Below are 16,248 nucleotides of genomic sequence, written 5' to 3'. Positions count from 1 at the left end.
CTTTATTAACCTTATTTTATCCCTTGACGTTTAGAAGCTCTGTCATTTCCAGTCTTCAGCAAAACTAAAAAAGCCCACTTACTGTTTTGTATCCAGTCATTTCTCAGCAGCACCCACACCATCAGCAAAGCACAACGGGGGCCAGATGAAGTTTGAGGGCGATGTTTCTCTTTATTTTAGAAATGAGAGTTGACTTCACATGTGAAAACACACTTAGCATTCAAGGTGGAAAAACTCAGAAATTATTCCCTAACCCCCCCCACCCCTTGGTACTCATTGTTCCATCTCCCGCTGAGGTAAGCTGTGCCACTGTCCGTGGCTTTAAAAAAAACAAAACCCCCCAAAAAGACCCACCATAAAGGGGAGAAAAAGCAGTCCTATAAAAACCCTCCACGTCTGCTGAAAGGAGTCTGGGGCGCCGGCCCCTCAGTCAGACTTCTCCTTCTCCTTCATGTGTAAGAAGACGACGCTGAAGATGAAGAGCCCCACCATCATGGAGAAGGCGCTAGCGTAGTAGGGATAGGCCGAGGGGATGAAGCGCTCGTACTGCGTGTGCTGCAGGGGCCGCACCGACACCTGCGACACGACAGAGGTGGCAGGCCCTGGCCACGCGGAGGCCCAGGTGGGGCAGGCGCTGGCTGGGGACGGGGCTGCAAGCTGGCTTACCTGAGTGGAGGAGTACAAGTGCGTGTAGCCTAGCCGGTTGTAATCCACTTTGAACTGGAACACGCCGTACACGTCAGGCAACTTGAACTGGACGCTGTACTTGCCAGCTGGGGAAGAGCCGAGACACGTAACCAGGAGGGGCTTCCCACAGTGTCTGTCGGCCGCACGAGAGCCGGCCCGAGGCAGGGACAGGCTTCCCAGAGTTCTCTCTTGCAAGAATTGCACTCACCTTTCCTCTTCAAGAAGGTCCTCACAAAAGGATCAATGCGGACAAACTCCAGCTGGATGTCATCACCGTCAAAGGGGACCCATTTGCCGTCTGAGAGCTGCTCAATCACGATGCTGTACTCCTGAGGGGAGAGGCTGGTTGGCCGGGGTGGCCGGGGACTGGGGGACGCCCCCAGCCCTCAGCTGCACTGAATCCCCAGTGAGTCTGGCAGGAACCACCAGGCGTTCTGAAAACCCGGGCAAGCCCCACCCACCGCCCCTGGACAGTGATGGAGGACGCCACCCAGCCGGCTCACCCCCCTGACTCGTACCTGCACCCCTTTACAAGCCCGTGGAAGCCCGCACCCAAACACCGCCCTTCCCGAAAGCACCGGGCACTCCTGGGCATCCCTGCTTCCATATTCACTGCTCTCGCCTTTCCCTACTTCTCTTCCTGACGGATTCATCCTCAAGACCCAACTCAAATGTGGTTTCTCATGTGAATTCCGCTCCTAGCAGAGTGAATCAGCAAAGCCCTTCCCACCTCTGCATTCGCACAGCAAAAGCACACCTCCTCCAAAGGCCACCTGTTAGGGTATGGGTTTACTAGGCAGGCTCTCCGCACCTCAACTGACTTTCTTACAGTGAAGATGAATTTATTCAGCCTTGTTTAGGCCCCTCAGGCCCAACACAGAAATGTTCAGTAAGTGCTTTTGACCGGAATCAACTTGGCCAAAACCCGGGGGCCCTCCCGCTCCAAGGAGCTCTTACCACTAGGTCAGTGACAGTGTAGGCGTTGGGTGGGGCTGTCTCGCCCACCCGATGATGGGACACAGGCCCCACACGTAGGACACCCTCCTCCTTGAACACCCAGCGGGAAAGGGCCACAGCTAGCTCATAGTTGCCTGTCTGGGAATACCTGCAGAAGGGGAAACAGGAGAGGCTGGAGCGCTGGGACCAGCTTCCTTCCAGGGGTGCCTGGTAAACCAACCACTATCCACCAAGATAAACCATACACAGCCAATTTCTGCCTAGAGGCCATACACATCTAGGGATGCTGGCGAACAGGAGCACAGAAGGATAGGTGTGAGGTGTTGCTTTGGGTGTCACCTGCACAATAAATACACAATTACTGAAACATCTCCAGAGAAGCCATCACTATCCTGAAAAGTCTGGACTGCCAACATCAACAATATAAAGTCTTCGAATAATTTTAAAGCACCTGAAGATAACGTAGCCTCTGACACTCCTAGCTAAAAGCCTCCTTCTTCCCCATCCACGCAGACCTACCGCCCAGACCTCACCCCTAAGCACCCCCTGCATCTACCTCTGGGAGCCGGGCGCAGCCTTCTGCACCGCCGAGTTGAAGAAGGCGTCGCTGAAGAAGTCGAGGGAGCCGCTGAAGATGACCCGGGCGTTGTTCCTGGCCTGCAGCCCCGCGATGAGGAGGGTGTTCTTCCCCACGGCATGGGGGTACTGGGAACGACACGAGGCCGTCAGCTAGGAGAGCCAGGGCGAGGGGCCAGCCTGGGCCCCAGCTGAGGGCAGAAGCTGAGACCCACCCCGCTACCCCGCTGTGGCTGCCCTCGTCCCCCTCCCACCAACTTCTCATTTCATTGCCTCAGAGAAGGGTGCTCTCCTTGCTTCTCGTTTTCAAACAAAATGTGCTCTGCTACCAGGCCCAGGGCCGGGAGGCCTCACGGCGGCGAAGGCCCCTCACCTGGGTGATGGGTTTATCGGGGAAGAAGGAGTAGGAGGTGGAAGCGCCCGTCAGGATGTCCAGCACCAGAGGATTGTCGGGGTCGGCCACCATCCTGGAGAAGGACAAGAGAAGGGCCAGCCCGGACCCCAGGGACTCAGCCCAAAGGACCTGGGGCCCTCCAGGAGCCATTTCTTCCTAAGAATTAACCCTACTTTCTAACAGCCAATCCCCTAGCACTCCTCCTGCTGTCACAACGGAGCCTAACTCTTAACGTCACATATTCACCTCACCCACATCCTCTGGGGAAGGAAAGGCCCCCAAGAGTCACAAGCTTGGGCTGTTTCCTGACAAAAGAAAGCGATCCCTTCCTCCCCCGGGCTTTCTGCGGGCCTCTCGCTGCTCACTCACCCGACACCTCGAAAGAGGACAGGATTCAGAGACGACTTCCCCACGATGGTCGGGGCCTTGAGCAGGTTCTCCGTGTCGGCCACGACGAGCGTATGCTGCAGGGGCAGAGGGAAGATGGGGGTCAGGAAAAGGCGCCCCAAGCCACGGAGCCTCTCCGGATGCCCTCCCGGTTTCTAGGCTGAATTTTGCTATTAGGCCCTGAAACCTGGAAGGTGACAGGCCTGATTACCTGGCCAAGGTCTGAGATGTCATAGTTGTGATGGTCGATGACAGCTGTTTTCTCCTCGTCAAATTCGATCCCACACTCACTGCCCAGCTCTCGAAGAGGGTCACCTGCAGTACAGACCCAAGAGATGCCTGACCGACCCTAAGGCGGGCCCTGGGCTAAGCAGTGCCCCTCGTCCTAGCGTCCTCACGAGCCGCTCTGTACCAGTCAGCCCCAGGGCCCTGCAGCTTCAGCAGGCTGGGCGCAGCGCCCACTGGACCCCTGGGCAACAGCACGGTGTTCTGCCTGCGCGAGTCGGAGCCTGAACTGACAAGTGCCACCACCTGGCCCTGTCCCTCCGCAAGCACAGTGACCTTGGTTCTGCGCAAAAACCTCCTTGGAAGCGAAGTAACTGGCATGGGCGAACTTGATCTGGATGAGCCTGGGCTTACGAGGTTTCTCTCTTCCTCATCATTGCCCCACCAAGAACCCCACCCAATATGGTTTTAAAAACCTATCGACACTGGAAGGAATGAAACAAGACTGGTCAGTGGTGTTCACTGGTGCAGCTGGGTGGTAAGTACATGGGATTCGGAACACTGGAACTCTCCTCTCCCTGCTTCTACGTATCTTTGAAAATGTCCGATGTAAGAAACACAAAAATAATCTGTCAAACCTCCCCTCTTGCCTTCTTTTCGTAAAAGAAGAGCCACCAAAACAACACGAAAGAAACAAAGGAAAAAGACAAAAACAGAAGAAGGGAAAAACAAACAAACAGGGACCCCAGTCCTTAAAAGGACCCACTTCTCATCTCATGGGCTCTGGTCACAGGAAAGCACAGGAGGGGCCAGATGGCACTGGCGTTCCCTCACTCCCTCCCTGGCTGAGGCCCCCCCGTGAGCGCCAATTTGTCAGCTTCCATTTGTAAAGCTTTCTAAGCTCCCTGGAGAAATGGTGGAAAACACCAGAACTTCCCAGGTCAGACTTACCAATGTCTGAGCTGGCAGCTACCAGGACACGGCCTCCACCGTCGATAAAGGTACTGATGGTCTCCACGTTGATATTTCCCCCGAAATCTGAAAGAATCACCAGACCCGTGACCCAGAAGGTTCCTCTAACTGCTCCTCTGACATCTGGGCGGGGAAGGTGGCCCGCAGACCAGCCGCAGTCAATCACAGGATAGCACCCTCTGGAGGCCCAAAACGAGAGGGACCTTTCCCATGCACACCCCGACACAGGGCAATTCTCCCAGCTTCCCCAGTGTGAAGAGCCAAAACTAATGACTCAAATTCATAAACCTTTAGAAGTATGAATGAAATAATCAAACACCTACCAATTATAGCTGTCAAGTTAGTCATACATATTTCAAGTCACACATAAACTATTCATCTAGAAATGTCGCATTTTCCCACTCACATCTCATGAAACAATTTCATTCAAACTTATCACCTGCGCCTTTCACATCAGTATCTTTGTCTTCACCTGAGCCACTTCTGGGGTCACCTAACAGTTTTCCAGGGCCCATCAACTTCACTTCCGTCTAAGCCATCTGAGAAACAGCGCTTTTGAATCTGAGGATGATGCTGTCACTTGACACTAGGACTCCTCTGCCTGACATGAGAGGTTTTTCCCTATTAATTCTACAGATTTAGATCCAGGACGGCATAACAGGACCTCTTCACATACTGTTTTAAAGTGATCACCAAAAAGGTGCACTAATTTCCAGCACCTGTGATTGTGAGCGCACACCCTTTCTGGTCAATCAGCTGGGACAGCCGCAAGCATCCAGAACTAGCACTGAGTGGGGCTACCGCAGGCTCCTGAGTCTTCCCCGAAGTGCGCCCTGACGTTCAACATAAAGTAATGGCGGGAGTGCTTAGTAATTCACTTATCCATTACATGAAAATTATTTCCTGTGTGCTGAGAAGAAAAATAAAGGGGGGAGAGGGGCTGTAATACGTGCACGCTGATCAGGGAAGCCCTTGGGAAAGCACAGTGCCTTTGAGCAGGTGCGAGAGCGAGCTGGGCAGATGCGGGTGCGAGCATCCCAGGCATCGAGAAGGACAGGGGCGAGGTCCCCGAGGCGGGGAGCAGGTCTCCACTGGAGAGAGCAAAGCGGCGAGAAGCAGCAGAGCAGGCCGGTTCCTGCAGGCTCTGTAGGCCCCGTGACGACAATGGCCACGTGGAGGAGCCACTGGAGGGCTTTGAGCAGGAGACCAACGTAATCTGTTTGTATCTTTAAAGGATGGTTCTGGCAGCTAGGTGGGGAATCGGGTACAGGGGGTGAGGGTGGAAGCAGAGTCATGGGTTAGGAGGCCACTGTGATCACCCAGGCGGTGAAGGGTGGTGACTGGACCACAGGGGTGGAGGGGGAGGTGGGGAGGGGAAATGGGGAGGAGGCATGGGCCTACACCTGCATTCTGAAGGCCAAGCCTGATGTGGGGTGTGAGAGGGAGAGAGGCACTAAGGGCAACCCCCCAAGATTTCTGACCTGAGCAACTGGAAGGTTGCAGGTACCATTTACTGGGACTGGACACAGAAGTCTGTCCATTACATCCACCGGGCAGTTAGAAATGAGTCCACGACATAACTTTGTGAAGATCTGAATAGGAGAACGGCCCTCTTTTCTAAGGGGTAATTTTCAGGAGAAAAAACTAAAAGCGTCGTGCCTTTCCGTCAGGCATAGACGGAACATCTTGTGTCTGCAGACTCAACCCCTCACAGCACGCTAAGCCCCATCCACCCTCCTCCAGAGAGGCCAGGCAGATCCGCAGACAGCACAAAGACAGCTTCGTGGTGCAGCACAGTGGTTCCCAAGCAAGGCGACTGTGCTGCTCAGAGCAATGCCCGGAGATGTTTCTCGTCACGAGGGGGAAGGAGGCTACTGCCGTCTGATGCGTAGGGGCCCGGGACAGCACCCACAACACAGAATTGTCCAGCCCAAAACATCAAGAGTGTTGCCGTTGAAACTCTAGCATAGTAACACAGGCTATGAAATTAAGATACCCGGGCTTAGATCCAGGCAATCCCTTCACCTTTCTGAGCCCGTTTCCCCATCTGTAAAACAACCCAGTGTTTCCTGGGTGCAGAGGATGTGCGAAGGATCCTTCTCCTGTAGCCATTACTGCATGTGCCTTGGGAGCTTCCGGATCCCAGAGAGGGCAAGGAACCCACTGATCTCCACATGGAGACAGAAACCAGGCCGGCGTCCTCACACCTAAGGGGACCACGGTGGTAGCACAGGAGGGCCCTCAGAGTGGGGGCCAAACTCTTACCCTGAACCCAGCCCACAGCACGGTAGCCTCCTCCCCGGGCGCCCAGGAGGGTTTCCTACGACAACGTTCCCCACCCTGCAGGGCAGACAGGGTGACAACAGATGTGGGGCAGGGCTTCAAATAGCACTGCGTCTCAGAGACATTGTTCCCCTTCCAATTATTTTTCCAGCCTTCTCGATCAAAGAGAATGGTCACAGTCCAATACTGGTCTTAACGCTTCTCTAAACTAGCTCACCTCCTCTTTTAAGAGGACATCTCGGGCCCAAAGCCTTCAGCAGACTGAGAATCAGCTAGAACTTGACGGCACTGCATTCATTCTATTTACAGGTACCCGCTACTGACTGCAAATGATGGCACTGGCTTTCCATTTGCAGTGGTGATAATGGGTTCATTACTAGTTTCCTATTAAACTGGTGTTTTAGTGTTGTTTTTTTTTAAAGCAGGTCAATTTGAAGAAAAACTTTATTAGCACAAATGACATGGAAAATGGTAAAAATCATGAAGGGAGAATGGAATTGACTGCGATCTGTGAAGCAGTTTTTTAGGCTCTGCCGTTTCTCCCACCAACAGCAGCCTACCTCAGCCTCCTCCCAATCTACCTGCCACTGCTTCCCTGCCTCTCAGAGACACTCCCGAGCACAACCTGGGCGGCCCCTCCATTCCATCTTGGACATCCCAACACGTGGTTTGGTAACTCCTTTCAAGTCCTTATTTTTATTTACTTTTACTTCCTCACAGACAGACTGAAAAACTCCTCAAGGGCAGGCTCCAATCTCAGAGTTCCACCACCGCAGCAACCTGGCAAACGCCAATTATCTGCTAAAGGCTCCATTCGCCTGCCTAGTGACTTGAAGATTTTAACTGGTTCAACTACACTTGCCTCCAAAAAGCCAATTCCAAAGGCACATGCTGCAGGGGAGGTGGGGGCAGCTCGATAAGTAAAGGGAACTTGGGGAAAATACGTCAGGGATTTGGCAGAACCCCGTCTCACACAAACCACAGAGAATAAAGTCGATGCCAGTGAAGTGAAAGCCTTCCTAAGCTTCATCAGCTGAAGGAAGAGATGGCAGTACTGTCTTACCCCAGACAGGGACAACTTGTGTCCTCTGAGAAAAAGATAAACTGAAGCCACTAAAGAAGAGAATGACTGGGATGCTCACAAAAGCACGACAAAAGGGAAACAGCCAAAGGAACTGGGGATATATAGTCTGGAGAAGAAACAACTGAATGGGCCCTGATTATGTGAAGGCTATGTCTGTAAGCAAAATAAGCACTAGGCCTATTCTCTAAGGCCCTGGGGAGTATCAGAAACCCTTTCCCTCCCTGCCCCCAAATAAACAAAGAAGGAAGTGGGAGACAAATTCCAGTTTAATATAAGAACTTCTTAACAGAGTTATCCAGTGGTGGAGTGGGTTGCCTCATAAGATAGTAAGCTCTCTATCACAGGAATGTCAATTGGAAAATTCAGTGAAGATGTTCATTCTGATCAACAACCAGCCTTCTGCTAAGCCCTGGACATATCCACCCAGCCTCAAACAGGGGGTAAGACTAGGTAATCACTAAAGGTTCTTTTCAGCCTAACTATGACTCCATCTGAATTCTTAGGATCAACTACCATCAGTGCCCCTTAACAGCAAACCATATTTATAGCACGCCATTTCCTCTTTCCACACAGGCAAACCCAATGGCGTGTGTGTGGGGGGGGGGGGAGTGTCCATCTTTCTTATCAGGCCCTTTAACAGAGAAAACTCCCTTCCCTAAGTAGCAGAGCCAGGAGGGGTTTTGGGGGGGTTTTTTTGGTCTCACCGGGCGTCTTGTGGGCTCTTAGTTCCCCGACCAGGGATTGAACCCGCACCCTCGGCCGTGAAAGTGCACAGAGTCCTCACCACCAGACCACCAGGGAATCCCGAGCCCGGAGTTCTATGGTCTGCAACAACACTTGATCCCACAATCCTCAGCTGTGTCTTTTGGAAAGAAGATGTCCTCTCCTAAGCCCAGATTAGAAGTAAACATTTTCCTCTTCTCTGTTGGCAGCAGCGCCCAGGGCTGGCGACTCACCCCATCCCAGAACATGCCCAAGATCCTGAAGAAAGGGATAAATCAGTCCTGGGCCTCGAATCCCAGTTCTGGGAGCGACCGGCAGCCCTTACCTTCTACCGAAGGGGAGAAGATGATGAGATTGTCATAGAGGAACTCCCCGTACTTAATGAGGGACAGGCTGGGGTCATCTGCGGTCTTGAATGTGAGTACAAAGCCCCGATCTGGAGAAGAAAACAGCGAGCTGAGGCAGACGGGGACGCAAAGGGAAACCACCGCTGCACAGATCATGACCGTTCTCCGGCCCCACCCTCCCGCCCCACTAGAGGCAGGTCAGACCTGGACAGCCAGCTCATGGAAAACGAGTGGGAGGGAGAGCAGCCAATGTCCTTGGGCTTGGGGACCTTTCCGACCCCAGACTTTCACCTGCCGCCCCCTCGGACCCCAGTCTCACCCTTCAGGCTCCGGAAGAAAAGCGAATGCGTCTCCCGCAGGTTGAGGTTGTCCAGCAGCACCAAGGTGCGGGCACCGCTGGCGCCGACCAGGCCAAGCAAGGGCAGCAGCAGCCACAAGAGGGACCAAGCACGGACCGCGGCGCCGAGCCCCATCTTCCTGCTCCTGCCAAAGAACCCAAGCACCTGACACCGGAAGTGCTCCTTCCACAGTCGCCCAATCGCGGCCCGTGGTCGTGGAATACAACCCGGAAGTGATCCGAGTACGTCGGGGCTGGGCGTTCGGAGCCGCTGCTCGGACGGTGAGGGGCGGGGAGCGCGGCCGGAAGTGCACCGGTAGGAGGCGGATACTCTGAATCCTATTGGTGAAAGGGGCACGCGGCTCCGCCTCTCGAAAGGAAAAGGCTCAATCCTAGAGAGACAGCTCTGCTGCCGCGACCAATCAACAGGGTTACTAGCCCCTTGGTTCCGCCCATCCCGGGCTTCCGCCTAGAGCCCAGAGCCCGCTTCCCGCCGGAGCTTGGGACGGATGGGTGCGTCCCGCCTCTTCAACCTATTCGTCCTGGTCTGGGCCAGTGGCGGTGTCAACTCGGGCCACCTCCTCGGTCTTCACTGGCCCAGGACAGATTCGACTAGAAACAAGGCCCCACCCCCACTGTCTCCAGGGAGAAAGTGGTTGGAAAAAGATCAGGGACCGCGGAGGGGGTGGGGAATTTGTCCTGCTGCTCAGGGGCCCAGGGCCTTGGCGCGGGCCTGTCCTCCCCCGCCTGTTGGACCACACTAGAGGCAGTGTGGATGGGCGACGGACTGGCCTACCATTCAAAACCTCTAGCTGAGTTCATTTCGAAGCCCCGTCTCTCACTAGCCCTGTTACCTGGGCATTTCCCTGGACTCCAGGCCACTGTCCTAGGCTGGCAATAGACACTGGCGAGGCCCAGCTCTCCTACTTATCGGTGTGCCTTTGGAACAGCCTTGGCTCGTGGGAGGACTAGGGCGGGTTTTGAAGCACTTCGTGCAGAGCCAGGCTGAGCCTCCACTCAGTACTGCTGGCCCCCGCCCCTTCTAAACTGACACAGGGGCAACCCGCTCACCTCAGACCTGCCTCAGTCCCACCACGACTCCAAGTAAAAGCTACCACAAGCATCTCCAAGACTTCAGCTATTCTCTGGGTCCCAAACACAATCCCAGGGCAAATGGTGAAGGTAACTGGAGAGAGAAGGTAGCTGTTCTTTTCTGACCTCTTATACTTGTCCACCAAGCCAAGAATGCGGGGGCAAAAGTCAAAAAGTCTCGCTCTGTGCATCTCCTTAACAGATTCTACCTCCATCCCCTGCATGGAAGGTTAGGGCTGCACGGAAGGTTAAGCCTCTCATCCCAGCCCTCCTGCCCTTCTGCACACAATGCCACGTCAATCCACCAAGCTCAGACCTGATGGTGCCGGCCTGTTGCTGAGCAGTCTGCCACGGCTCAGGGGCACCCAAAGGCTATTTACTCAGGTCTCCACCTAAACTCATCTTGGCAGCCTCATCAGCTTCTCCATCCCTGCTCAGGGCTTCCATGGAACAGTTCTCCTCCCACCTTTAACATACCCTGAGCTTCCCCACCTCCTGCCTTTTGTTCATGCAGCCCCCTCCACCAGGAACCCTCTTCCCACATTCCCATCTTAAGCCCCGGGATCTTCTTCATCCTTTATGGTAGCCCTACCCTCTGCTGCTCCCTTCACAAGGGCACTTTGTTCCCCATAAAGACCTGATCTTACATCCTCTCGCTCAAGGTATGCACTGCGGCCTGACTTCCCTTAGACTGATCTCCGAAGTTTCCTAATCACCTTCCACCCTAGCTTCTCCAGGGCGTGAGCTCCTTGGCCCAGACATGTGGCTTGTGGCAGGTATCACAGTAATTAATACAAAATATGGAGGGGGAGGATTTAGGGGGACTAACACGGAGCACCTGCTATGCACCGGGAACTTTACACACTATCTCATTTAACCTTCACGATAACCCTATGAGGTTGGTATCCCCATTTCACAGATGAGGCTCAGCGTGAAATGAGGCTTAGGATAGCACCAAAGGCCAAGGCTTTTCCCTCAGATTGTGGGCCCCTCCCACAGGGCAGGCCTGGGATACAATGGGCAAGGGGATGGGTCTGTCTTAGGCAGCTGGGGTGGCCTGGATTCATTTCTGGCCATGTTAGGACACGCAGTTCCAGCACAGCCCCTGAGGGCCATCAAGACCTGGGTCTTCTCTGGGCCTCAGCAAGATGTGGCCTCTATTTTCCAGAACAAGGACTCTGCTTTCCGGGGTCACAGATCCTTCGAGAATCTAACGACAGTTCACATTCACATGCTCTCCCCAGAAAAAAAATGCACTTATACTCACAATTACAGGGGATTGCAGAGACCCTGGAGCCTACAGACAGTTAAGAATCCCTGCTCCAGAAAGAGCTTCCCCATGAAGGCCAGGCAGCGGCAGGGAGGGGCCCCAGTGATGCTATCAGAGGATCAGAGAAGGGCAGTTCAGCAGCTAAAGGCAGTTTATTAGGGCAGCTTAATGTGGAGTGGCCTCCTCTGCGCCGCAGACCAGCTGAGCATAGGCAGTGCGGGAACAGCTGCTCCAGGACTCCTGTGCCCGTCCCACAGGGCTTCCTCACAAAGCGGGGCCTAGTAGGTGGAAGCACAATTTTCCATCGCCAAGACATTGAGCTTGACCCATGTGGAAGTCACTGTCCCACTCTATCGGGCTGCTAGTGAAGGCCTTGAGGCAGGGCTGGGGTTTCTGAGCCCATGGAGGCACAGGACAACACTGGTGGGCACAGTGGAGGGCAGATGAAAACGCTGACGTGGCGTGGAGAGCCAGAGCAGGTCTCTCCAAGGATGGTCCAGCCTCCGAGGAGCTCATGCCCTGGGCAGAGTGGGCTCTCTGGGTAGCAGGGAGGGGACTGTGCTTTCCCAGGGCCAGGGCCCCCTCGGGTGCACCCAGTACTGTGGGGGGCAGGTGGGAGGAGACCTAGCTGGGCCTGCCCCGGAGGGGCCTGGCAGTCTCACAGAGCCCAAAAGCAGGGCAGCAGCAGGCAATGTGTTCACAGAGCCTCACCGCCAAAGCTGCTTTTGCTTTTCTTACGCCTGGCCTTGGTGAAGGGGATGTCAAGGGACTCAAGGCGGAAGGGCCGAGGCTGGGGCATTTCAGGGGCCTGGGTGGGTGAGATGGCAGAGCTGTTGCCAAGTGGGGAGCTGAGGCCTGGCGGCGAGCTGTGATGTGCTGTGGAGAAGAAGGACAGAAGCACTGGTGAGCCAGGAGCGCAGAGGATGGAGAGAAAAGACTCCGTGCATGCAGGGTGCAAAGTCTGGTCCACCCCCCACCCAGCCAGAGGCCCTGGTCCCGCAGCTGGGACCCCAGGCTCTGAGAAGCTGCTCTGGTTGAGGCCTTGGACCCAGCACTACATCTGCATCCAAGGGGTCTGGGCTGGGAGCATGGAGTTTTAAAGCCTCAGGCTGAGGCAGCCTGGACTGTCAAGCCACACAAGCCTGGTTCACATCCCTGCTCCACCACTTCCTGGAAGTATAACCCTAGGGAGCCACTTCTCTCCGAGCCTCAGTTTCCTCACCTGCAACATGGGCATGATGCCAACTACTCAACTGATGTCAGTTTCTTTCCTGTCCAGCTTTTCCCTCCTTATTCCTCAACTCCACCCATTCTGTCTCTCAAATAACCTCTGTGTAGAACTGAGATTTGCTTTTTATTGGTATTTTATTAGAAGCTCTGTGGTCTTTGATTTTAGTTTTAAAAGCAGAGGAACAAAGTGATTTTTGATTCTTGCTCGTAAAAGTGTGTTTTGCTTTTGTGGTCCTGTTTGCCCGCACTTGGCTCAGTGGGAGAAAGTCACCACACTGGCAACTGAGGAAGCTGGTGGCAAGTGACCAAGTCCCAGACAACTCCAGGCCGGGGCCCAAGCTGTGTGCTGTGCACCTTCTGCGTGTCAGGGAGACACAGGATCCAACTCAGCACCTCCCCACCGGGAGATGGACAGAGCGGGGGAGGAAAGGGGAGGCCGTGTACTGAGCACTTCCCACCTCATCTCACCTGATCCTGAGGAGAAGGCATATCCCCCTCAGTTTACAGCTGAGGAAACTGAGGCTCAGAGAGGGAAAGGGGTTTCTGACCCAGGCCTGTGTGACTCCAAATCCTCCAGAGCTCTCAGGGAGGGCCTGGAGGACAGGAGGTGGGCACGGCACTCACCGAGGCTCTTCATGGGATCCGCACTGAGGATCTGGGTGGCCCGCTTGCGCCGGAAGTAGTTACTGGCGATGTTTTCACTGTCACTCCGACTGAGCATCAGCCTGTAGCGGTCTTCTTCCTGCTGAGATTCCAAATCCTTACAGGTTAAGACCCCTTGCTTGTGCAGTTCTTACCTGGGCCCTTACCCAGGCTTCAGCAGGCTCTGCCAGCCTGGGTGGCAGGGCTGCCCTGAACCTCACTGCCCACGTTGGTGTACCCTACACTTCAGACCCCAGACACTTGCGGTGGGATCTAGGCAGCTCGGGGCAAAAGGGTCACAGTCACCAGCCAGGCCTACATGTGCTCCTCCCCACCTTCCACCCCCATCTTCCTTGGGACGCGAAGGGCCTTGTTCCTCCTGCAAAGCTCACAACAAGGTCCATCGGGGCAAGCACGATACTACACACCCTTAAGCCCATCACAATGTGTTCATAGAATAGGTAATACAGTGCTCAGCTCATGAGCTCACTTCTGACCGTGAGAACTGGAGTCCCAACATTTTCATCGCCAAGGACTAGAATTTTTCACTGCTATAGTGGATTTCTTTTCTTCAGCCTGAATCTCTTCCTTCAGGGAACTACCTTCTCCCCCTTGACATGGCCCTGGTGGGGTGCTCATTCACAGCACCCGAATATCACCATCCCACCTGCCCATCCCCTTGCTGCACAGCTGGACATGTGACCCAGCCTAGGCCAATCACAGAACTACATCTTCTGGATATAGTCATCGGTCCAAGCGTAGGCCCATGACCCAGGCAGAGCCAATCAGAATCTTGCCGCAAGCACTTGTTTAAAGATGCTCTAAAAGACCAGGTCTCTCTTCCTATTGGATCACCAATTGCTAGCAGCCATCTTTCCTGCCACATGGAGAAAGCCTGCCTGAGTCCAAACCTAGGATTCCAAGTGAGACAGAGCCAAAAGGTCAAGAAACACACAGAACCAGAACTGGTTGAGCCCCTTGATCCAGCCATGCCTGAAACTGGTGCACTTAACATGAACCAATAAATTCCCTAGTTTGCTTACTGGAACTAAAAGCATTCTAATATAACCCATTTGTGGTCCCAGGTTAAGAATGGTTGTTTCAGGAACAACAACACTTTTTTTTTTTTTTTTTTTACAAAGTTAAGGCATCAAAAGCAGCCGGTCAGAGCTTTAACCAGCCTGAGTTGCTCAGGAGGAGATGCTTAGCTGGAATTCATTAACCTATGAGTGGCCTTATCGTGATTGCAAACGTATTTTCCGTGTAGGTTTTCCAAAATATCTGTAATGGTTTAAGGCAGGGATCAGCAAATTACAGCCTATGGGCCAAATCTGGCCCACAGACTGTTCTTGTAAAGTTTTACTGGAACGCAGCTGTGCTCATCTGTTTACATATTGCGTATGGCTGGTTTTGTGCTGTCATGGCAGAGTTGAGTAGTTGTGTCAGAGACCATGTGGCCCCCAGACCCTAAAATATTTACTGTTTGGTCCTTTAGGGAAAAGTTTGCTGACCTCTCCTTTAAGGATATATATTTGTTGTAATACAAAACAAGGGAGATATGAAATAAAGTGACTTTAGAATCCCAATGACTGTTTATGGCAACTCTGAGGACGCTTTCAGTCCAAGGGTACCAGCTGGGACCAAGGGAACCAGAATGAACTCCTTGGTCACTGGGATTGAAGCTGAAGCTTCTGCCCTTCACCAGCAGGGTGGGCTGCCTTGAACCCCTGCTTTTCCTCTGGTCTTTATGCACATAAAGGGCTTTTGAATGAGGGCCAGAGGGTGTGGAGGGTCTGGGTGCAAAGAATTACACAGAAAGAGTCCTGGCTCAGCCCCCTACTTTAATCATGAGGTGGACAGAAACAGAGTCCAGTTTCTACAGCAGCACTGACGCACTGCACCTTGGGGGCCAAGCCTGCCCGGTGCCAGCTCTCCCCTCGCTCTCCCAGAGACCTTACCGTGCCTGGTTCACTGTTGTCCGCTGTGGAGGTTTTGCGGGCTGATCTGTTCTGTAGCCCTGTTGAAACTGCTATGAGAAAACAGAAGCTGCGGTCACTGCTGCCTGGAATGAGGGCCAGAGGGACAGGGGGCTGGGCGCTCAGGCCTGGCTCAGGCTTGGAGCCAGGGGAGGACACCTCCCAGCCCAAGCAAGGGGATGGCTTTGGGAAACAGACAATAGGAGGGCTCAGACCAAAGAAGCCACTCCACTGCCTCCAGGCTAGAGAGCAGGTGGGCGCAGGGAGAAAGGCTACTCTGCCTGCAGACTGTGGGAAATGGGGCGGCTGGAGTTTCAGTAGGGATGGTGCCAGTGCCATCCGCGATCGTCAGAGATGTAGGACCTGGATGGATACCCTCTGACCAGGTGAGGACCGGTGCCGGCCCCGTGGGATGCAGGAGCCTGCTGCTCCCTGAATGGGCAGAGCCAGCACGTGGCTGGAGAGGATCCACCGCAAGTCTGGCCCTACTCTGACTCAGTGGAGGTGGGGGAGCCTTCAAGATCATCTTTTCCAACCCTTTCTTTGTGAAGATCAGGGGACCAAAGCCCAGAGAGGGACAGTGACCAACATAAGGTCACATAGGAGGTCAGTGGCAAAAGCAGAAGGTGAACCAGGCCTGAAACTCTGAACAGCTCATTTCTGTCCCTGGCCTACAACTCACCGCTATGACTGTGATTTTGGATAAGTCACTTACATTCCCTGAGATTCCTTATATGTAAAACAGGTGTAAAACATCTTTGTCCTTCACAGGGTCATTGCAGGATGAAATAATGACAATGATGATCATGATAAGAAAATGTACCACACGTTTAAAATGCGCCAGGCGTGGCTCTAAGGGTCTTACAGGTACTAACACATTTTAAGCCACCCAGCAATCTTTAAGGAAAGTGCTGTTATTAATCCCCATTTCACAGAGGAGGGCACTGAGTCCCCAAAAGGTCACACAGGGAATGGTGGAGCCAGAATTCCAACCCACATCTGTCTGACTCTTAGGTCCCCAACATTTTGGGTACCCAGAGTCACATGTCTGCTGTACCCACAGCCA

General features: G+C 53.8%; 2 protein-coding genes across 4 annotated transcripts in view; both read right to left on the bottom strand.

The window, feature by feature from the left end:
* Positions 1 to 13: 13 nt before the first annotated feature.
* DDOST (dolichyl-diphosphooligosaccharide--protein glycosyltransferase non-catalytic subunit) lies at positions 14 to 9,125 on the bottom strand. The gene is made up of 11 exons (XM_082650855.1): positions 8,955 to 9,125; positions 8,614 to 8,724; positions 4,178 to 4,264; positions 3,213 to 3,316; positions 2,984 to 3,078; positions 2,594 to 2,687; positions 2,201 to 2,349; positions 1,645 to 1,792; positions 896 to 1,016; positions 667 to 773; positions 14 to 576 (listed from the first exon to the last, which is right to left on the bottom strand). Exons 1-11 carry the CDS (start codon positions 9,106 to 9,108, stop codon positions 427 to 429), a joined length of 1,320 nt encoding a protein of 439 aa, XP_082506981.1. The 5' UTR covers positions 9,109 to 9,125; the 3' UTR covers positions 14 to 426.
* Positions 9,126 to 12,031: 2,906 nt separating this feature from the next.
* KIF17 (kinesin family member 17) overlaps positions 12,032 to 16,248 on the bottom strand; it is a gene marked incomplete at both ends in the record, with an annotated part of 47,560 nt that continues 43,343 nt past the window's right edge. The window contains 3 exons of one of the 3 annotated variants that reach the window (XM_082679178.1): positions 12,032 to 12,210; positions 13,189 to 13,306; positions 15,165 to 15,235. In XM_082679178.1, the coding sequence (XP_082535304.1) occupies positions 12,032 to 12,210; positions 13,189 to 13,306; positions 15,165 to 15,235 (368 nt within the window). Of the gene's footprint in view, positions 12,211 to 13,188; positions 13,310 to 15,164; positions 15,236 to 16,248 lie in introns of all 3 variants that reach the window. The other 2 variants (XM_082679179.1, XM_082679180.1) reach the window with 2 other exon arrangements.

This window comes from Grampus griseus, assembly GCF_964374135.1.
Source record: "Grampus griseus genome assembly, chromosome: 1".
Classification (NCBI taxonomy): domain Eukaryota; kingdom Metazoa; phylum Chordata; class Mammalia; order Artiodactyla; family Delphinidae; genus Grampus; species Grampus griseus.
This window is presented reverse-complemented; position numbering and strand designations above follow the sequence as displayed.

Bases quoted from the DNA above. Each gene is read 5' to 3' on its own strand.
- DDOST (XM_082650855.1), bottom strand. From the start codon at position 9,108: ATGGGGCTCGGCGCCGCGGTCCGTGCTTGGTCCCTCTTGTGGCTGCTG. The intron at 3,079-3,212 runs GTAATCAGGCCT...CTGCCCCTGCAG, and splicing joins ACATCTCAGACCTTGGCCAG to CATACGCTCGTCGTGGCCGA. The intron at 774-895 runs GTGAGTGCAATT...GCTCTTCCCCAG, and splicing joins GACCTTCTTGAAGAGGAAAG to CTGGCAAGTACAGCGTCCAG.